The sequence below is a fragment of the Pyxicephalus adspersus genome, chromosome 4 (genome assembly GCF_032062135.1).
Source record: "Pyxicephalus adspersus chromosome 4, UCB_Pads_2.0, whole genome shotgun sequence".
NCBI lineage: Eukaryota > Metazoa > Chordata > Amphibia > Anura > Pyxicephalidae > Pyxicephalus > Pyxicephalus adspersus.
Genome location: NC_092861.1, coordinates 14,882,346 through 14,905,876, shown reverse-complemented (window position 1 = coordinate 14,905,876; position 23,531 = coordinate 14,882,346). Strand labels below are relative to the sequence as shown.

The 23,531-nt window shown below is 36.3% G+C and overlaps 1 protein-coding gene across 5 annotated transcripts in view; it reads left to right on the top strand.

Annotated features, from left to right (window-relative positions):
* Positions 1-23,531, top strand: part of KLHL29 (kelch like family member 29) — a 642,275-nt gene that overhangs the window by 513,439 nt on the left and 105,305 nt on the right. For all 5 annotated transcript variants that reach the window (XM_072407482.1, XM_072407479.1, XM_072407480.1 and 2 more), the window contains 2 exons: positions 13,821-14,020; positions 15,362-15,621. In XM_072407482.1, the coding sequence (XP_072263583.1) occupies positions 13,821-14,020; positions 15,362-15,621 (460 nt within the window). The remainder of the gene's footprint in view (positions 1-13,820; positions 14,021-15,361; positions 15,622-23,531) is intronic.

Genomic DNA, 23,531 nt, shown 5'->3' with positions numbered 1-23,531 from the left:
TAAATAAGGTTTGCAAATGACAGACTAATACAGACAGTGATACAGGAGGAGAGAACCCTGCCCCGAAGAGCTTACAATCTAGTAATAGACCTTGTTTTAGTGTTTGTGTCTGGCTGGGGTGTGTAAATCTCAAATCTCATCTGGATAAACAGAAATACAAATCCTTTGGCAGGTGTCGTATATGTATTTAACAGTCCATTTATCTGTTTGATTGGAGTTCATTTATGAAGTTGACTTTTCACTGAGAGATGATGTAAGCTGCCATTTCTGAACTGATTCTAAAGAATGTTAATTGCCTGGATGTAAAGTTAATCACACCTAAATCAAGTGTGCTGATGACAATTAACTGACCACCTAAGCTGCATACTCATGCTGGGTCTGTGATTCAGTAGATGATAAAGGCAGAGGATCAGAACACCAACCAGGCAAGCGGTATGTTTTGGAACCAGGTCAGAAATGGAAGCTACATCATCGTCCATTTTAAGTGTTATTTAAAACTTGAAGCACTCGTACTACATCTAAGCAGCTTAGTTTTTGTGCAGTAATTTTCAGGCTCTCTATGTATTTAAGGAAACTTTGCAGAATGATGTTGTACTGTTTTTAGGATACCTAGCAGAAGCAGGCACCTTAGTCCCTTGCTGCTTCTATACCGCTGCTTCTATGCCTCGTAAGACATTAGTTAATTTAAGGGTACTTCATGTTAAAAAGCTTCGGAAAGGCTGCCCTAGACAGTCCCAGTAGAAGTGTCCCAGTTGGAAGCAGTCACTTGTTACGGGGACATTTTTTAATTCTTCTTGCTGAAAATGATCCCCAGTAAGAGGGTGACTCTACCCAATTGGGGCACAGCAAGAAATAAAAACTTGATGGAAGGTTTACCGTTTCCTACACTAAAAAAGAGCTAAAAAATGCTAGAAGGAGATATGGAGATGTACCATAACACATAGCCAGTATAGTATAAATATAATATTATGGTAGTTCAAATGAAATCCCGCCATCACACTATTACAATGGGGGGGGGGGGGGGGGGGGGGGGGGGGGGCAGACACTTTAAGAAAATGCAATGCCTAGTTCTTTAAACATCCTCAATGCATTGTATTAATGCAGAAAATAATTCAGCATCTATTATTACTTTACTTGGGTATCTAAAGAAATTTTTTTTTCTCGTATCCAGCAAGGTTTTTCACAGTGTATTATAGGAAAGCAAAGATGAAAATTGGTTGCTACAGGCGACATTATTTGCTTTATGTTCCTTGAATGGTCTTTTGTGCCTTCATAGAATTTTATACGTATGTTACAGGTCTGCTGTAATAGCAGTTTAGGACTTGTGTGCAGTGTTTTCTGTTATTCCTACTTTGTTTTTATTAGATATTGTATAGGCATTCAGTGCTGTGTCTGATGGCCATTATCACTTAACAGAAGTTGAGAGGCTACTTATTTCTCCGATAACAGCAATGGTTGAAACCCTCTAGCCTATTCTATGGAAAGCATTCTACTCGTATGTGTTTAGGCTTTTGAAATTCAATTTATTTTATCACTTAGCAAGAGAAATCCATCAAAGTTTTTATTTTCCTTTCTTCCCAGTTATGCAAAACGAGTAGAATTTATTGATGCAGCTATCCAGGCAGCTAGCTTACTGTAGCTATCTATTTCTTTAAGCTGGCCATAGACACAGCAATGTGATTCAGAAACTATACAGCAAATGAAGATAGTGGATTTAATCACCTGCATTAGGACGAGATCGATAATGCCCAGATAGAATGCTATTGACAAAATTAGCTGTAGCTTCATTTTCAATTCAATCTTTCAATTAACTGTATTGAAGCTGTCAATTTCCCAGTCTCCAGATTTCTGGTAGTCAATTTAAGTCAAATTACTTTGTTTCTGGTCATTTCTTTAGATTACATTTGCTATCCATGGTAGGCTACAATTGGGTATAATTGACTAAAATTGCAATAGTTATAGCCAGCTTTAGGGTGATTACAGTAGCAGAAGGTTGAAAATAGACTTAAAGCACAACTTTTAGATGATATGTGCACAAACATATCAGATCAGCCCTTCCAAGGAAAGATAGTAAAAGAAAAACTTTGAGTATGTATGGTGCAGAGTGGTTAGTGGAAAAGTGGCTTCGATAAAGGTAGTCGGGGGTGAAAAATGCTTACATTTGTGGTCAGTAGACAAGTGCCCCATTACATTGGTGGTCACGTAAATGGGCTCCCTTATATTGGCAGGGAGAACAGCCTTCTGCATTTGTGATCATAAGAAATGTTCAATAACCTGGTAGTCAGTAGAAAAATGTTACCCTACATAGGTGGTGGTGTAAAAGATTTTATTGGTGTTTGTGCCTATTAAAGTGCCCAAAAACACTGGTGGACTGCCTTCCAACATTAAAATTTGTTGGTAAAATTCTTGCTTATGTTGATGATCAGGGGTGTCTTTTTTGTCTATGTTTATTGATGGTCTATGTAGAAATGCCTCCCTACATTGTTGGGTTGGTCTAGTGCCACATTCCATTGGTGGAGAGTTTAGAAGTGTCCCTTATATGTAATATCAGCACCAGATCTGTGGGAAATGGCAAGCAGATGATAAATTTACCCATGGCTGCCTGTAAATAAGATTGATGTATGTAATGAGCAAGAAAGTATATGTCCAAGTGCTTGGGTTAAGCAACTTTTATGGACAGTCCAATATGGAATAAGCAAACCTAAAATACAGACAGAAATGTAGATTAGAATAGATAGTTAGATTTTAGGTTCTTATTTGCACAGCATACATTTACTGTTTGCTGTAGCTGATACAGCATAGTGTATAGGATGTTTCAGATGAAAACTAAGTTCAGTAACATATGAAAGTAAATTTTAGCATATTCAGTAAACTGTCACATCTGTCTCCCTTGCAAATCTCTTTTCTGAAGGAATAAAAAAAATGAATACAATTTTGAATTTGTGTTTTATTCCTGACGCTGAATAGCTCAAAGAAAGAAAGATAGAGAGGTCTTTTGATTTATAATGAAATGTTTGATGGAGGTTTCTGACAAAGTTTACTTTATGAGCTCTTTTTATCCAACATACACTTTCTCCCAACTCCACAGTCTTTTAATTTATTTATTTTTGTTCTTGTTTGCCTGCCCATTCTTTAAGATTTATCCTGTCTCAGTATGGATAAAAGGCAAACTTTCTTGAGAGAGATCCAATAGTTCTGAAATTCTTAAAATCCATCAGGCTCTGTCAACCCTTTTAGAGAGAACCTGTCACCTCGTTCTAGGGTATCTTTTTATTTCTTTTTTATATTATTATGATGTAAAATCTTATTCCATATACAGATACAAAACAAAGGAACCAAACTTCAAGAGCCCATGACATCCAATCAGAATTTATTTTATAAAAGTTAGTGCACAGTAGATTCTAATTGAATGCTATGGGTATTTGATTCTGCAATTAAAAAGACCCACCTAATAAAGCACCCACTGTAGCATGCCATACCAAATCAATCAGGTTTCATACAATCAGGTTTCTAATTACTTTTTCGATTTTAGACCAGGAAAATTGATTTTTGACTGTTCCTATGTTTAAAAAAAAAAAAAAAATATATATATATATATATATATATATATATATATATATATATTAGGTGATTCAGAACTCTTGTAGTAGATAAAAGATAACCTGGAATGGCTTTACCTTGGTTTGCTTGAATTTTTTAGCTACTGCAAATAGACATTTTATTGTAGAAAGTACACAAATGTCTAGGTGTAATATAGATTTTTTTTTAATTTAGTAAATGTATCTACAAATATTAAAACAAATACATCACTTTTACCTTTATGGCTAAAAGTTTGAATCCAAGTTGTTGAGTTCAGATGTTTTTCCAAAGGTACTGGTATGCAAAATGTAAGCATTTAGGACTTGGACTTCATGCGTTTACGATAAAAAGCTAAATTGTTCCAGAAGAAATGGAAATGCTGAAAATATTTAAAAAATAACATTTTTAGTTTTTTCAATATCAATTGTGCCCAGAAAAGAATAGCCGGACAGGATGCAGACGCATGTATTATAGGCTGAGAGCAACTTTGCCACTGTATGTTTGATTTACGGGAATGCAAATAGTAACTAGAATGAAAAAAGTAGAATCCCATGGCTTTCCTATTGTTTCCATTAAAAAAGTTTCTGCCTGTGTTCCCTTAGAAGATATTGCTTTGGGCTCGGTGTGAGGGATTTAGAAGGCAATGCAACTATGCCTCATTCAGCTTAAATTGTTTATAAATGTAATTTAAGATAACAAAGACACTTTCCACACTGGGCACATCGGCTGTGGGCTAGAACAAACCTGTTTGAAAGAGAATGCAAATAAAAGAATTTAATTTTATAGATGGCTTGATGCCACGGAATGTTGTGACACTACAGCGGTAGCAGAATGGGATTTATCAGTTCAGTCAGTTAATTTTTGTTCTTCTCTTCACCATATGTACCATCTACTCAAGAAAATCATGACATTAATACCATGCTAGAGAGAAACGTTTATTAGTTTTCTAACTTAAATAGTGATAATTAAAACAAGTGTTAATAAGCTGGATTGTTTCAAAAAAGCTTATTTATTTTGTCTTTGACATTTTTTAAGTACTCCCGTCCATGGCCTTCAAAGAACCAAAAGTAACATGACTTCCAAACTGCAGGGAACTTGTGGTACCTGTGTTAGTGTTTAGATTGACCGTATCAGGTACTTTCACTAGGGCCAAAGTTTTGACCTGAAATTAAACCCTGTTCATCTTAGTTTTCAACCCTATCCACTTTCATAGGTCAATAGAGGCTATGCAGTTTAACAATGGAATGACATTGGGTAGGGCTAGGATCCAAAAAACAACTCTAGCTTGTACCCTCACACAACCACATCTTTCAAATTCAAAATACCCCTCAAACTTTAACCTTACTTCTTTGATTACACATTTGATAGTAACATAATAGTAACATAATATCTTCTTTTCCCTTAAGGCCCTTAATGATTGTGCCATAATGTCTAGTGCCAAATAATCGCCACCACTATCATATGCTGGAACTGGAATAGGCAAAAAAATGAAAAATTGGTAGCTTTACAGAAGCGTCTTTACCTGTTTTACTCACATTGTTTGGGTTGAACTTTCTTTTAATTAGTGTGTTGTATCATATTGTACCGTATTAGCCATTGATTCCTGCAAAAAGTTTGGAGTTTAGGTAATACCGTTTATTGGCTAGCCTAAGTAATTAAAAAGAAAAACAGCTTTATACCTGACAAAGAAATATTTTTTCCCAAATGATTGCATCTTTGATAACTTAAGCCTAGGTAAGCCAAAAAATTCTAAACTGCATTTTGTAGAGTTTTTTACTAATGGTAACGCTAGATATATCATAAATGCAGAAAGGTAGCCATTTTGTGTTAGTAAGGGCCTGTGTTTCATGCTTTTCTACACTTCAAGCAGGTTTTGCATTCCCATATAAGTCTACAAGAATGCAAAACCAGCTTGAATACAACTGAAGGTCAACTGTAAGTCTTGTGTGCTTGAATTTTAAATGATCTGGGAAACATCCCAAAGCCCGACAACACAAGCCCTATGGGTGCCAGAAAAAGCATTTTGTGAATAGATCCAGAAAAAAGTAACCTATAGAACACCTTAAAGCCTAGCCCTTCTTATTCCATTCTTGAATAATTCATTTTACCAATTCAAAATTAACACTGAATTGTTTAACCCAGAATTGCTGAGATTCTTTGTTGCTTTAACAGTGAGGAAAAATGGTTTTCACTTTTAAGCCATTGGCATGCTGGGAAATCTTTCATCAACTAAAGACAAAAAAAGTCAACTCTAATAGCTAAGATACTTAAGAAATAATTGTATTATCTAGATCTCAACTGTTTACTTATGCAGATGAGTGTTTCTGGATGAACTTTAATGCAGATTTGAAGTGTTTTGTACAGGAATTCACCACATAACAAGAAAATAGCAGCTGATTCGGTAGTACCTACTTACAGAAAATCACTTTTGGTGATAAATTCTGGTAATTAGCTGCTCTAATTAACTAGAACCAATTTAATGCTCAGATATTGTCTTTCCCAGGGCAAGCAAAGTGTTCCCTATGAAGTATATTTTCCCGTAGCTGCTTGCTGACTTCACAGCGGTTCTGACGAACCCTGCCCTCTTAAAAGCTAGACCCAACTCACAGAGGCCGAATAATGCATTTATCATTGCTGGAATAAAAGCAAGCAGTCGTTTCAGGTTACAACTAAATCAAATACAAGGAGAATGATTATAATGTTTCCTGGATGCAGTGTTTAAAAAATAAAGATTATTGAGTAGGCAGATGTTATCCGAAGACATGTGAGCTTTCCTTGCTGGGTATCAGTTTTTTTCAATAAACTGCAGAGTGGTTAAGAAGAAATTGTGTTAGGGATCTTTATATGTAAAGAATCAATGTTAGGAATCAAGAGTTTATGTGGCTCAAAGCTGAACTTGAGGGAAACAGCTTAATTAATAGATTCAAAAAAAAAAAAAACAAATATATATATATATATATATATATATATATATGATCATTTACCTGCCACATGAGCCCATTCCTTCTTTGCAAGGTTGGAGACCTGATTTTTTTCTACTGCAGTTAAAAATACATAATGGTCTATGACTGGACAGTACAGCTTCAGATTATTAGAGTCATATTAGCCTTTTGCACATGCCTTTTTAGCACGTGACAACTGCATCACCCAGCCAGATTGTAAATCAAATTCAGGTATTCGCACTGCATTGGTTTAGCCATATATTTATTTATGTATTTATGAGTACAAACTGCTTTATTTTTGTATCTTTTATGCCTGCCTGGAGTTCTGTGTTAACCTGGAACACCAGCCAAGCTTTGTTTTAGATCAGTTGTTGCCAACCTTTTCGGACCTACGGACCACTAAATGCAAGGACTGCGCGGTGCGGGGAGCTGTGTGTCACTCAAAGTAACTTCCCCCAGAGTGACGTCAGGATGCCAGAACTCGCCCGCTCCCCCATTGCATTGCTCTGAGTCCAGAGACATAACCCGCCTACCACCCTAAACCTGCCTCCATACAAGAGACATAGTCCGCGTTTCTGGCAGTGCGCCCCCCAGCGGGGTCGTTCTTCTCACCTCGCTGGGGGGCGCACTGTCCAGAGCCGTGGACCATCAAAATTTTCTTGCGGACCACCGGTTGGTGACCGCTGTTTTAGGTAGTTAGGGGAATGGTTAGAATTTCTGTGAAAGATTTGCACTTACTTTCAGGCAACAGACAATCCCTGAAATCCTTGCCATTATTAGCATTCTCTATGTAATATGACTCCTTTTCTAACCAGTCAGCCTAAAGTCAATATTTCAGATTTTGGTAAATACTGCATTGTTAAAGAACTGAGCTTTGGAAACCATTCTCCAGAAAGACAGACACAGGGCAAGTGAGTAGCCCCCAATATTGTCTGTAGTCCCTTTGTATCTGATATATCCCCATTATTCTTTACAGTGTCTTTACTGAGGTGACCCTGTTTTTAGCTTGATAGCAAACCCTACCAAATCTTCATGAATATTTAAAATCACCTATCGGTTTTAATATTTCTCTGGAATTGTGTTGGTTAGATCTTTATGGTTGGGTTAATGGACCTGATTTATTAAAGCTCTCCAAGGCTGGAGAAGATACACTTTCATCAGTGAAGATGGGTGAACCAGCAAACCTGGAATGGAGCTGGTTCAGGATTAAAAACATTTGCTAGCAAATAGCAAATGACTTTCATGAAATCCATTCCAGGTTTGCTGAATCACCCAACTTCACTGGTGAAAGTGTATCATCTTCAGTCTTGGAGTGCTTTAATAAATCAGGCCCAATGGGTCTGCTCACTGTTCCCATTAGGAGGAATATTTTGTACTATGGAAAATGCAATAGGATGTAAAGAACAGTTAGAGCTCTATATATGAAAAGAATTAAAAGATAGAATAATAAGAAACAGTTAACATGTTAAACCAGGTCACAAATTACCTCAAATGTGTGTTTAGTGCAAGAGTATTTAGTTTTTCCCTTATAACGCATTGCTAGATTGCTGTGCATCAGTAAAAGGGAATATTCTTACCACTAGCTTAAATCTGCATTGTGCAATGGGAAAGCACCATTATGTCCTGCTGGTAAAGAATGAACATAAGGGCTTCCATCAGATGTGACAACGATGAATTTGCTAAGCAGGTGCCATCTGTCATGTTAGGGTGAATGCTGCCAATTCACCTACCTTGAGGGACATTGACCTGAATAATGTGTTTTATTTAAATATCTTACTTGATTTCAGTAGTTACCTGCATTTTGCAAAATATCTAAATTTCTTTTATGAATTATTAAAGTTAAATGTTGTATTTTGTATTTTTTCAGGATTATTTTAGCTTCTCGGATAATTAAGTTCTTTTGATAACATGGTAATATTGCATGCAAATCATGAGCAGAATTAAGTACCTTTGTGTAGCTCCCAGCAACCAAGCAGATTCTTCCAGAATAAGAGCGGAAATCCAGTTATCACTGCAAAAAATGTATTTAACAAATTGTTTTTATTAAAGTTAGCACATTAGTTTGAGTGTTCATTTTAAAAAAGTAAACTCTGAAAAGCATGGTTCCACTTTGCAAGGAAAAAATTCCTTAGTTTAGTGAGTTAAGTAAAGCTCTGCCGACTTTAATCATCCAATCATGTAGGAAAAAAATATATATTCTTTATATATATTCTATATATTATTATTATTATTATTAAACAGGATTTATATAGCGCCAACATATTACGCAGCGCTGTACATTAAATAGGGATATATAAAATATATTATTTTTTTGATTGGGTATTTGTTGGTGAACATGTTCATTTCTTTTAGTAAATTAGGTTCACAATGTTTTAGTTGCCTTTATGGGTATTTTTACTTGATAAAAAAATATAATGCAATGGAAATTTTTTAAAAATGAAGGCATTCTTGTTTAAAATCTGATCAAACACTAATTGGAAATGCCTGTGCTTTGATTGACATTGATTGATTTTTTTATCTCCCTAACCAATAGTGACTTATTGGAGTGCCATTTATTATACTAACACAGTTGGTTGTTATTGTAAACAGTATGAAGCACTGTCATTGGCTGGTAGTTTTTATGGAACGCACCTGGTTGAAGGTTGGATATGCTTGTGTATGGTTGCCCAGTGGTTATCCAAGTAAATGATTTACATCAAGAAAATATTGAACATTAGGTAGTTGTGCACCCATCAACCATTGTATGGCCCTGCCTAACAATCTACATTTGTGTTGGTGTGTCCACATATACAGTGAACTAACATTTCTGGGTGGGCCTATTTAGTAGTAATGTGCAAAGGGCACCCAATCAGAATTTATGTTGTAATGGTCCAGTATGGACATTTCTAATTGTAGCTTGGCTGTTTGAAGCTTCATTGAATAAAGATTATAAAGTACCTCTGCTGGCTATTTCTAGAATTTTGCTGCCACTATAGCAGCTATAAGAAAAGGAAGGAAAGGAAGAGTAAGAAAGACGTGTGTGCATTTGGAATTTTCTACCACCTTTATCGTAGTTATTTTCTGCTAGGGTCCATTGAAGCTTTTGTTATGTTTTATTACAACTCGTTACAGGTTGCTAGGTTGTAAATAATGTTTAGCGACTTATTGATGTGCAAACTTTTTCAACTGATGCTGTGATTGGTTCACTGTTCTCTGTATAGAGCTGAATTAAAAAATAAATCAGTACTCTATGTACTGTAAAATAAACAATTTCCACTCGAAAGTGTTTTAGATGTGGTGTAGAAAACTTTAGACATAGTCATTTTAGACTTTCTACAGCCTGTAGAAAATTAACCAGCTGGGCTAACGTAAGTTGCAAAAGGTTGCTGAGCAGTAAGCATTAGCAATCAATCACAAATCAGCTTTCGATTGGTCGAACTTATGGAAGTTGAATGCTGATTGGTTGCTAGTAACTGCTGATCATTCTTCTTATCTCTGTGCTAATAAATACATCTGAAATGACACCATCATGTATAACTCATACTAAAAGTGTCTGAAAATCGTATCAAAGGGCAGTAGGTTTAAACTTTCAAGCAATCAAAACCTAACTTATTGTATTGTATGGGCTAGAGAATAAAACCAATACTGGCCACCGTGGGCAACACATATTTTGCCTTTCAGACACTTTTTGAAATGAGGCCACACAGATCTAAACATTTCTATGAAGTTTGTTGAAAATAATATACTTTTTTTTTTCAAAATAACATGATATTTTTCCCCCATCTATTTTTTCCCTCATGACCAAATTCTCTTACTATTTGTTTACTCTTTCAGGCGTGTCTGATGCTGACAGTCACACATAATGATCTGAGGCTTTAAAAATCTCACACGAGCACTAATTTACACTTCCCAATGCAGGCAATATCTTGATTCTGAAGTTATTTAGCGTTTTACACAGGAAAACTCCATAAGGATGGCTGCTGGCTTCGTGCGCAAGATCTGGAAGCCCCCCCACCCACCCCTTCCTTACGCTCTAACCATTTTGTCTGTCTATCTTGTCTTGTATTCTGTTTTCAAAGCGATGTCACTGAGGTCTTCCTTTTAGTGCCTGAAGGGAACAATATATTTTTAGAACAAAACTCTCTTTTTTAACATATAACCTTGGAAAAAAGATCAAATAGCCTGATAAAAGGACAACGCTTTTTATTTTTCTTCATGGTATATCAGAGCCTGTTTAAAGATCACAGGTCAAAGCGAGTTGATTTAAAAAAAAAAAAAAAAAAAGAAGAAAGTAAAAAAGAAAGCTGAAACTATATTACTTTCTCTCTATCTAAGGTAGAGCCCAGAGCGGCTACGATTCCTTCATGTGCCAGCCGGGGCCTAGAAAAAGTCCCCTTGTAGTGCTTTGCTCGCAGTTTGATTGATTGGTTATCCTTTATGCTATCTTTATATTTCCCTCAGCGGTGTATTTTAGATATTTTTATATAGTTGCTCTCTTCTTTTAAACTCCTGCTAGGGCAAACTTTACACAAGTAGGAAACAGCGGGAACTCAAGATGGAGGACAGAGAGCCAGGAAAGAACTCAGAAAGGTGACAGAGACACTTACAAAGAAATATAAAGCATTATAGAGCAGCAAATCTATAAGGCAAGGTAAATATAAGGTACAAAAAGACAGGTAAATTCTTCTAGCTAGAAAGTATTATTTAGAACTAATTTTTTTGTGTATCACAATTGAATGAAGGGACTTTTAGGCACGTTATAAAAGATAATCAAAAAATAACTTTTATTTTATACATTAAAAAACAAGGAACAAATCAAAGAAATAATTTATAAAAACATCTTCCATGTGTAATATGGTCTAGCATAGTTAGATGGACTCGACGCGTTTCGCAGATAACCTCCGCTTCTTCAGGAAATTTATCGAGACCAATTAGGAATAGGAATACGTAAATATCACTACTCCAGGGGAATGTCTCCTCCAAAATATTGCATGTGGGTCAAAAACATCTCAGAACAGCAAAGCCAGAGCAGCACAATGGGGATCTCAAATTATATACTCAGTATCACTTGTTAAAATTGTATATCACATTCATTGCATATTACTTCTAACGTTGGACAGGCTGTTTAAGCATAGTAATTCAGACAGGAGTCAAACACTCCCCTGGTGTCATGTCACCATTGATTATCTTTTATAACATATGCCTAAAAACTCCCTTTATTCAATTGTGATACACAAAAAATGTATCATTCTGGGATGTGGCACACATTATTCTGACCACTAGAGAGGATGCCAAAATAGTATTATTTAGAACTAAATTCATATACAGATATATAAAGTATCCTACCAGACAGGTCTACTTTGAAATGCAAACCCTCCAACCTCCGAGCTCTTTAGCTCTTTTATATTATATTATAGTATTTATATAGCGCTGACATATTACGCAGTAACTAATATCTGTGTTGTTTTTTTAATAAACAACGCGTACGTTTGGTCTTGCAATTTTTTAAATATTTTCTATGTAATCTATTGAAAAAAAAAAAAAACTAAGGAAAACATTTCCAATAAAATCAGTGTTTTACTTTTAAACAATTGTTATTTTATAATTTACCATTTTTATAGTCGCATTTAAAATATGATTCTGGTACAAAGTATAACGTTTTATACAAGATGTTTTAAAATGTTTCACATGTTTTTAATGCAATAATGAAAGCATAACATAAAGTATCTTATATTGCTTAGCTAATATTATTAGATACAAACAAATAAATAATACAAAATCTGCAGAAAAAAACAGAAGCAGGGGAGCCATCTGGGTAGCATTTAATAAAAGGTTATACCTTTTATTACATTTGTGCTTGTAGGGTCCCTTTATTTGACATATCATGGATACTGAAGGTCATCCCTCAGATCTGCTCATAAATAAAACAGTAAATAATGATATAACAATATAGTTAAAATGTCATATTTCTTAAAGAAGCTTATGAACACTATTCAGAATGCTGTTTAGAATTTTCAATTTACACAGCAACATCTGCAGCCACTGCCATGATACAAAACTAGTTACCAGAAGAGCAGTGATATGGAGAGAAGAACGGGGTATACGATGCTTGTATACGAAGTTTTTGGGGCAGTCATCCCCAAAAGTTTTGTACATCCAAAGTACTTAATTGGGACAGGGTACAGGGTCCACCACTGTGCCAATAGGTTGGTAAATATGATGATTAAGAAGCTAAATTAAGTTTTTCAAAGCTGTAAACATTGTTCAAGCAAAATATTAAATGATATAAAAATAATGTATATGACTAGACTCACAATAATAAAATTATATAGTTTAAAAAAAAATTTGTGTATAAGTTTATAGTTTATCCAATACCAGAGTAGTTGCAAGGCTTAATGGGCCTGATTTATTAAAACTCTCCAAGGCTGGAGAGGACAAACTTTAAGCTGGGTGATCCAGCAAACCTGGAATGGATCTGGTCCAGGATTCAAAACAATTGCTAGCAATCCATTCCAGGTTTGCTGGATCACCCAGCTTCACTGATGAAATTGTATCCTCTCCAGCCTTGGAGAGCTTTAAAAATCAGGCCCAAATGATCTGTTCACCGATAAAAAATACAAGTTAGCCTTGGACAACTATTTCCGTTGTGTATTCAATAGAACATGCAGTTTTTTCCTAGCTCAGTTGATGGACATATCAAGCAGTTGACAATCATTGACGATCCGGTAAGATGATAGAGAAATTCTACAATCATAGCATGGAAACAGTTGTCAAGAAATGACTTTTCCAAAAGGTAGCTTGTTTTTATACAATAACATTAATAAAGAATACAAAAGGAAAAACAAATAAACCAATAACAGAAAAGTTATTTAAGTGTCGGTTAACTTCTCATTACTTGTTACAAATGCATATTCAGATACATCAACAATCTGCTTCAGCTGAGCAATTTTAAAGCCTTTCTTACACTCAGTAATTAATGATCTCATTAAAATGTATTGTTTCCCTTTGAAAACTAACATTGTATCCATTTTCATTAACGTTGCCTCATCTTCCTTGCGTTTGCAACCTTTTATGCATGAATATGCAAATAATCACAGCAATAAAACCTTTTGTTTGTTTGGGTTTTATTTATTTATTTTCTATTCCGTTGAATGAATTTAAAGACCATTCTCTTCCAGATTCGGGAAAAGATGAGTTGTTTTAGTATGACAGACCAAATTTTTCATGCCTAAAAATGATAAAAGCTAATGAAAAGCAATGCTGGGTTCTGGTTTACCTAATGACCCGTGTACGTTCTAAGAATGTTATTGTATTTGCCAGGTCGTCGCTGGAGCAGGTTAAGAATGGAGAGAAACTGGAGCTGACTATGTCCAATATCAATGCTGAAGTCTTGGAACTGTTGCTGGAATTTGTTTATACAGGTTCCTTGATCATTGATTCAGCAAATGCCAAAATCCTCCTGGAGGCAGCCAGCAAGTTTCAGTTCCACACCTTCTGTAAAGTCTGCGTTTCCTTCTTAGGTAGGAGGCACTTTTTGAACATTCAAATAAACAACGACTGGGCTTGTAGCTGAGCCGGGGCTATACTGGGTCTTATTACTATAATATACCTTTGGGTTTAAAATTGCTAAATTAACTAAATTGCTGTTTTTGGTCTATACACCATACAATGATTACACTGTTTTGACAAAATTATGTTGATACAATTTCAAATTAATAAATTAGTTATGTTTATGTGTTTTCAGTGTAGGGTTATTGCTGTAGCATACAAACACATTTTACATGTGCACTTCCAATCTGGTGGATACAGTTTGGGGAAGACCCTCTTTTGTTTTAACATTACTGTACCCCTATGCACAAATCTAGCTCCATGAAGAGATTTGTTAAGTTTGCTGGTAAGGAACTCGGATGACTTGCACAGAGCCCTGAACCCTATTGGGATCATTTGGATCTTTGATTGTGAGCCAATTAGTTTCAACCAACAGTGCAAAGGCAGTTTTGTGCACAAATTCCTACAGTCATGCACAATTGTGTGAAAAGCCTTCTTAGAAGAACAGAGGCTACTGGAAATGCAAATGGGCAATTGTTTTTTTATGTGTGTTGGAATTTTGGGATGTCCAACAAGCTCATATAGTTGTGATAGTCAGGTTTTCCAAACTTTTGGCCATAAAATGTAAAAACAAAAGCCAAATAAATAGAAAATACATATATGTAAAAGGAATATTTAGTGGACAATATTTATATTTTATTTTTCTATCTATGGTTTGGATTTTTTTTTTTTAATTATTATGAAATTATATACACATTTTTACATTTACAGTTTCCAGGCTCTTCTTAAATCCTTAGTTTGAAAAAAAATCTGTTTTTTTTCTTAGTGGCTCAGACTTTCATATAGTAAATGAGCCACCTGCTATAAAGCTAAATACAAGACTTCAAAAATAGAGGGATACTAATATACTAAAGGAGTGGAGGCTGTTGACAATGATGGAGAATCACTTCAGTCATCCAATCATGTGCTAACAAGAATTGTGTTTAATCTTATTTCCCTCGCATATGATTGGATTGGAAGTTTAACCCTAAGCAGCTTTTACTCCTTAGTTCACCCATATTGATCAAAAATGGGACAACCCTGCAGTACTTTAACTCATAGTGCTTTGGGAATACTTGTTATATGGGCACAATATACTAAATGTATATTTGTAGAACAAAAGATTTTAAACATTCAGGAAAAAATGCAGACATAAAAAGTTTAAACAAATATCAAATAAAATTGACCCAAAAACATGGTTTCCCTTTCAGTCAGGTAATTTATTTGGATTGTGGTGAATGGTAAAATCATATGCTGTGTTTGTATTTCTGCAGAGAAACAGCTGACTGCCAACAACTGCCTAGGCATATTGGCAATGGCAGAGGCCATGCAGTGTGTGGAGTTGTACAACATGGCCAAAGCGTACGCCTTGCAAAACTTCCCCGAAGTAGCAAACCAGGATGAGATCCTGAATATCTCAAAGGAAGATTTTGTCTCATACATTTCTAACGACAGTCTGAACACTAAAGCGGAGGAGTTGGTATACGAGACAGTGATAAAATGGATAAAGAAAGATCCAGCAAACAGAGCACAGGTAGGCGAGATAAACTACTTTTTGCAAGCTATTTTCACTTTGTCAAATGTAGCGGCACAAAGAAATATATATCATTTTTTTGGTGATGCTTAAAGTGGAATTCTTGGTACGCTTAAACAACTAGTCCAAACACAGGTCTGTAATATTAATAAGGTTGATCTTAAAACAAGACATACTTATATATTTTTAATAAAATATTCATTTAATTTTTGTTTATAATTCAATGGGTAAATGGTGAATTTAAAAATGTGTGGAATAGAGCCAAATTAATAAAGGAATGGAGCAGTGCTTCTCAACCAGGGATACATGAAACACTAAGAATCAGAGCAGGGGTGCCAAACTCTGGCCCGGGGGCCAAATCTGGTCCCCAACATCCCTTTTTTTGGCACCCAAAGGAATCCTAAATATGAACTGCAGCTTGCCTGCCGCTGTATTGAAATAGCGCCACTACTACAATTCCTGGCATCACGCGCGTCTATAGACCAGCGGGCTCTCTGCCTATGCGTGGCCCCGCATTAAACTGTTTTATAGACGCAAATAATGCTGAGAATTTAAGTAGTGGCTATATTTCATTGAAGAGGGAGTTCCAGCGGCGGGCCACTCATAATATTTAGCTCTTCAATGGCCGCGTCTGGCATTTCCAGCACCTCCCCTCAGTTGTACATTTACTTGTTACTGCAAGGCATGGACTTGAATGGTTGGATTTTCATAGAAGAATATTGTTATTAATATTGTTAGCCTGTGCAAAAAGGTTACCATTGAAATTTACCTACAAACAGAGAAAAAGGCATAAGATTTTTTCTTAAATAAAATTTTTAAAAAATGTTATGCCTCTTTCTCTATTATAAGCTTGTTGCAGATTGAATGTGAAGCAAAACCTCCTTGTTTTCATATGAATAGGGTTTATATTTATTGAGAAGGAAAAATTTTCTCAACTTTTTAAAATAAATTTCAAGGTTGGCCCGCGACTTTGTCTATGTTTTTAATTTTGGACCTCTGTTTTTGAGTTTGACACCCCTGCGTAGAGGTTACCAGGGGTTCCTTGATCAATGACCAGTTTGTGTTTCCAAAGTCAGAATAACTGGCATCAATTATCTTTTTGGCTATCCGTAAGGGTGTCATCCTTCCCAATGGCCAGGAATGTAAGAGGCATTCTTCCTACTGATCACTACACTAATATTTTATTCCATATGAGTTCTGGATGTAATAATTATAGCAGGGATCCCTGAAGACCTGAAAGTTATTTCAATGGGTTCTCGCATTTCAAAATGCCTATAAACACTGGAATAAAGTGTGCTCAATTAGTAAATATACGCACCCTAGCTTAGTGATTACAGTGAAACTGTGTTCACATTGAGTACCCATACATGTGCAGAGTAAAAAATACAGTAAAAAACAAAAAGAAATATGCCTTGAACATTCTTTATTCATCAACCTCATTGACTCCCCGTTGACCTTTGGATAGCTTTAAGTTTTGTCCCAACTTTTAAGGAAGTCAGAAGCAGAATTTCCCTTCTTCCTTTCTTGATTTCCCCTTTGTTCTCCATACTTATCTAGTTTGGTCAATTGTTTCAAGCATTGTCCTTTTAAGATTTTTTATTCTTTTTTGTCTTTCGCTTTTATTGTCCAGTTTATTGTTGCTGGGCATCCAGCAACGGAAAAAAGTATTGCAGGAAATCTCTGGATTGAAAAGGCTATTCATTTTTATCTTGTTATTTTTCGCTTGTTTTCTGATTTAATTTTTAGTCTTGACTGTATCACTATTAGATAAATTTTAGAATCCTTTCCGTGTGTCCTGAGCGATACAAAAATCCCAATGCATTACATCTTAGAAACCCTTTTCCTTATAGCTTATACTTATGCTGCTGCAGCTATTATTGATTTTCCTATTGTTGTTTACATGGTATTTACCTCCTGTGTGTGTACTGTGCATTTCAGGCTTATGGTTTCATTTTATTATTTTTAAAGCAAAAGTTTGGAATTTTAAAAAACATCTCTACAATAATATGCTACCATTAACTACCCAGGTTTACTCAAAGACCTAAGGCAACATAATGGTTTTGTGAGGACACTCTTTTTATTTTAAAAATCTCTTCTGCAAATTTAGATACTTGATGCTCACATAGGTTCAGATCCATCTCAAACTAATTGCAGATTGAATGCGCCTAAAAGCTGCAAGAATACATTTTCTAACACATTCTTCTACAAAGCATTAAGGCAAGCCTAGCAAGCATTGCAGACAGATTTTTGTATTATTTTGTAACAGGCACAAAATCTTTTTTTATTAAACTCAAATACACAGTGGGCCAAAATTAAAAACTTAGACAAAGTCGCAGGCCAAACTTGAAACTGAATTAGCACCGCTACTACAATTCCCTGCGTCTATAAAACAGTTCAATGCGGGGCCACGCATAGGCATAGAGGCCGCTAGCTGTTTCTCAACCAGATTTTTCTGCTATTTCAATACAGTGGCAGGCCAGCTGCAATTCATATTTAGGATTCCTTTGGGGGCCAAAAAAAAGGACATTGGGGGCCAGAGTTTGACACCCCTGCATTAAACTATATTTTATGAAGTATGCTCGATGTAAAGTTGCAATACAATAGCCAATAGCAACCGAACAGAAATGTTAATGGATTGGATTCGTTATTAAAATGTTCGCAATAAACATTCAACGTAGAATCTCAAAACCTGAACACTCATCTGAAAATACCTAAGAAGACTCAGTGCTTAAATAAAAAAAAAATTACACCCAGTGGCAGAAATTGAATTCAGTTGACTAGATGGGTAAACCAATTTTTTTCCAGAAGTTTATATATAATATTTTCCTGTTACTTTGGCACCCCTGACTGAGAATACACAAGTGGCTATGCTGACAGTCACTGTCAAACATTGTAAGGGCCCTTTGATACTAGTGGTGGAAAACCATACATTTGGCCACTCCCGGGCACATTGCAAACTCCTGCTGTACACCCAGGAGGAGTAAACAAATTTATGCGCGGTTGCTACTTCAGTTCTTCCTCCAGAGAACAAAAAGCAACCAAGCTGCCAAAAGTGACTTGTTGGTTTCTGGAACTATTCTACAATCTGCAGCAGCCATGTGCACAAATTTGACTTCAACCTGCTGCTGACTTGAATGGGATCGGTTGGGACCATGGTTGGGCCTGCAGCAGAATGTTGTGATCAGTCTGGGGTCTGAAATGGCCCTAACTGTTAAAAAGCCAGTTCAGAGTAGCTGATCCTAGAATACGTAAGAAGTGCTGGGATTCAAAACAATAATGAAAAAAAAACAACGGTTCTGTAGAAAACCAAATGTGCTTTTTGTATTTAATTTATTTCAAAAGTTTGAGTATCCTTTTTGTTAGCAAGTATTTCAGTTTACCTACACAGGAAAGTTCATCCATGCCATGCCTAGGAGCAGAACAGAGGATCACAGGAATTCTAATTGAGACAAGTATAAGTATGAAAGTTCAATTCCACTGTGTAGATAAATGAAAGGACAGTCTCACTTTAACAGGTACTACTCTGTATATCATGCAGCAACGGTCAATTCTTGGTGTGCTCATTACCACTTCCACTGACCCGAGCAGCAGGACCGGTCATTGAAACACATATTTTCTTCTTTTATTTCACCTGAAGAAACTATATGAAAAAAAAAAAATCATCAAACTACTTGTAGTTTCATTCAACCTTCTAAACTTTCTTTTACCGTAAAATATATCTCTCATATTTTTTGCAAGAAGTTCCATAACGCCAGCTTTATTGTAGTGTTAAAAAAATTGCTGCTCTGCTCCTTTGCCAGTAACTCACAAGCCCCCGGTAAAAAACATTATAAATTGTGTATACGCTGACATTTGTCATTGTGTCCGGTGCAAGCACATCTTCCTGCAGAACCATCTAGACACGTATTTCAGGTGCTACCCTGCTAGCTCTTTTACTACCATGGGGTGAGTTATTTGCATGGAAATAGTATAACACTTGGACATTATTTTCTAAACGTCAAGTAGCACAGTCTGAATGCAATTGGCCACTTTGGGTGATGTATGAGTCATATGAAACACAATATAGGAACATGCACCACATTGGACAATGTGTAGCCATGCATTGCATAAAGGTACAATTTAAAAAAAGGCATCATGCCCTACTTTTGTGGTGGACTGCATATGGTAGCAATGCAAATGCAAACAGCAATACGTGTGTGGTTACCAAAATGCACCATGTTGCTGCCTTTCTTGACGTTTTTACCATGGAGAGGACCGTTGAAACAACTTTCAGGTCTTCGGGATCTGTTCTAATTACTATATCCACAGCTCACAGTACATTAGTATGGGGATCAGTTAAACTGACCTGAGAAGTACAGAATACTCATTGCTCAAGGAACCCCCAGCAACCTCTGGAGTAGCCCTCGTCTTCCATGGAACCCCCGGCTGTAAAACACTACCATAGAGACACTGATAACTAAACCCACACCTGAAGACAAACATCTGCCATTTGTCACAAGCAGTTTTTGTCACGTCTATAATGTAAGGTACAGCTTCCTACATTTCCACTTCAAAGTTGTCTGGATTGTGGACATGTTGAAATATAATTCTAAAATGATATAAAACGCTACTTCAATCAATAGGACCATAAAAATGCAAATTATAATACTGTAATTACCAGTTGTCCCCATCCAAGCATTGTTAAAAAAAAACTATGATTTAAACACCGTTATTACCTGCAAACCGGCAATTATTTTCTTAGAACTTTTGCCACATTGCCATGGTAACCACAATATTTAATTTGCTATTATAGGATTATTTGTGACCCCTTTAAATATAGCATTATTGACATCTGGAATACCACAGCAACCTGAACGGTACATTTATGTGAGTTTTGTGTTACTGGGTTTTTTAGTGTTGTGATAGCATCGTTTAGCATTTAATGTGAACAGTAAGTGAATATTGGTTGCTGGGTTCACAATAAAACTGATAAACGGAACAGTTTTTCCTCTGTACTTTTCACTTAACATTGCCTGCTAACTAGTGCTTGATTCACTACTTAAAAGTCAGAAAAAAAACTCATGTCATCCTAAGCAATTACAATCTCTGGGCTCTAGTTATACAGACACTCCCTCAATCCTTCCCTGGTTGGAATTATTTACTGCCAAAAATTGAAACACACAGACCTGGAAGATTCCCATGAGGGAAGAGCCCTTTGTTTAAATCCAGGTAAAGTATTAGTTTTTGCCTAGTTTCCTAATGGGTGGTTCCTAATGTGCAACACTGGTGGTACTCCCTATCCATTACTGTAGGTTGGACATTTACCACTTGTAGCATTGGTGGCATTGCTGGCAATCTCTCTCCATCACTATATAAGCCATATATACTATGTATGTCAATCTCCATCACTGTAGGTGGACCTTAGCACTGGTGGTACACTCTTCCATCACTTTAAATTGGACACCACCACATTACTGTAGGTTGGACATTTACCACTTGTAGCATTGGTGGCATTGCTGGCAATCTCTCTCCATCACTATATAAGCCATATATACTATGTATGTCAATCTCCATCACTGTAGGTGGACCTTAGCACTGGTGGTACACTCTTCCATCACTTTAAATTGGACACCACCACATGTTGTACTCTCTATTACTCTAGGCGGACATGCATCACTGGTGGTACTCTCTCCATCACCATAGATGGGACATTGTACTACTGACAGTACTATTTATTACTATGGGTGGACATGTAGCACTGGTGGAACTTTCTACCTATTACTAAAGGTCGGACATTTACCACTTTCAGTACTCTTCATCATTTTAGGTTGACATAGAGCACTGGGGGTACTATTTATCCATCACTATAGCTAGGAAATGTACCACTGACAATACCCTTTACCACTGTAGGTAATACATATGCTACTGTCGGTACTTTCTCCATTATTATAGGTGGGGAATTTACCACTTTTTGTACTAACCTTATCACTTTAGGAGGACATGCAGCACTAGTTGCATTCTTTATTCTTCACTATAGAAAGGACCAAATGTACCACTTGTGTTTTTTTCTATTACTGTAGGTGGACATGCTACACTGGTAGTACTCTCTTTCCATTACTATACATGGGACATGTACCAATGGCAGTACTTTGTATTACTGTGGGCAGACATGTAGTATGTGGGGTACTTTCGACCTATTATTAGAGGTAGGACATTTACCACTTGTGGTACTTTTCATCACTGTAGGTGGACATGTTGCACTGGTGTTACATATCCAACACTATTGATGTATTGGAAATGTACCACTGATAGCTCTTTATTAACGTAGGTGGGACATGTGCCTGTGTCAGTACCCTATCTCCTTTTCTATACAACTTGTAGCACTCTCCATCGCTATAAGTGGACATGTAGCACTGATGGTGCTCTCTCTTGATCACTTTCAATGGGACAGGTACTACTGACAGTAATCTTTATCACTCATATCACCATGTTCCACTGATGGTACTCCATCACCAAAGGACAGCATTTTCAGCAAAGCAGCATTGTAATTTTGTTCATTAGAAATAACAGCAGAAGTACTTTTATGGTGCAAATTCTAAATAGGTAATACCAACATTCAGATATAAAATACAGGCATTTGCATACTTGTGTCAGCCTTGATATCCTAACCATTATGTGTAAATGACTTCAAATCCAATCCCAATCTGAAAACTGGCATTTCTTTGTGGTATTGGAGTCTCCCCATCCTCTCCTAATGCCCAAAGCAGGAGCTGGTAAGTATAGGACTTGGGGATGGGATGGGACCTGTGTAAGTATCTTTAATCGGATTTGTAACAAGTATACAGTATGTAAATGCATGTGGTTAAGGATAATGCAATCCAAATCAGTGGTGAGCTTGTGATCCACTAATGGATGGTTGCTGTGGGACATTTTTATAGGAAATGCCCAGCTATGCTTTAAGTCTTTATTAGAAAAGCAGTGCTGAATTTAGCTTCGACTGGGACAGGTTAATTTTTACAAATTATATGAGTATAAATTTAAAGCTCCCATATTCACCCCTAAAGGTAAAGCCAGTGTGAAATCTTATGCCCAGCTGCAGCACAGACAGAGGAAAGACTTTCTTTATAATATTGTTTAGACATTCCTACATTTCCTATTTTAGGGATTGGTGTAAAATGCCCCTGGGATTTAATGTATGGGCTTTTTTGGCAGCTCTTAGCCAAATATTTCTACAGCTTCTGGTGTTACGTAAGCCTCTTATGCTCCGTTATTTAACCAGATGAAGGCATGGAAATCTTTTTAGCTGCCCTGGAAATTAGGTTTTTCCCTTTTTCTGAGAATTCCTAGAAAAGTTGTTCTTCAAATAGCAATTTTGCTCTTTTATTAGGATGGTATAAAGTTTCTTGTTCCTATAATTATACATTGTAAAGTTGAAATGTTCTACTTCACAGCAGTTTTACAATGCACAAAACAATTCAGAGCTATTTATTAGGGCAAAGGGCAGTAAGATAATATGCACAGTGAACCTCGCCCTAGGAAGCCAATAATGTTTCATTTTTGACAGCTTTTGATGAAATCTGATTGGTTGCTATGGGCAGAAGAACAGTTTAACTCACCACTGTGCAAAATGTGCAAATAACCTTATGATATTCCCTCTTGTTAGCTCATCTGCCACATACACAAGTGCCTTACACAGAAACAAAAATGTGAACATAAGGACCTCTCCTATTCATACAGGGGCAGACATACTCATGGTACATGTTGGGTCTTAAAAAAATGTACCACAAGCAGCTTCATCTTCATTCACTCATGTTACCATCAGCACTGCCCCTTCTCTTGGCACGTTTCCACCATCAAGTGAGATTTTTAAAATATGGTGCCATAGTGTATGCCATTATTTAGGTGATCACCGATTAAAAATGGCACCTTAT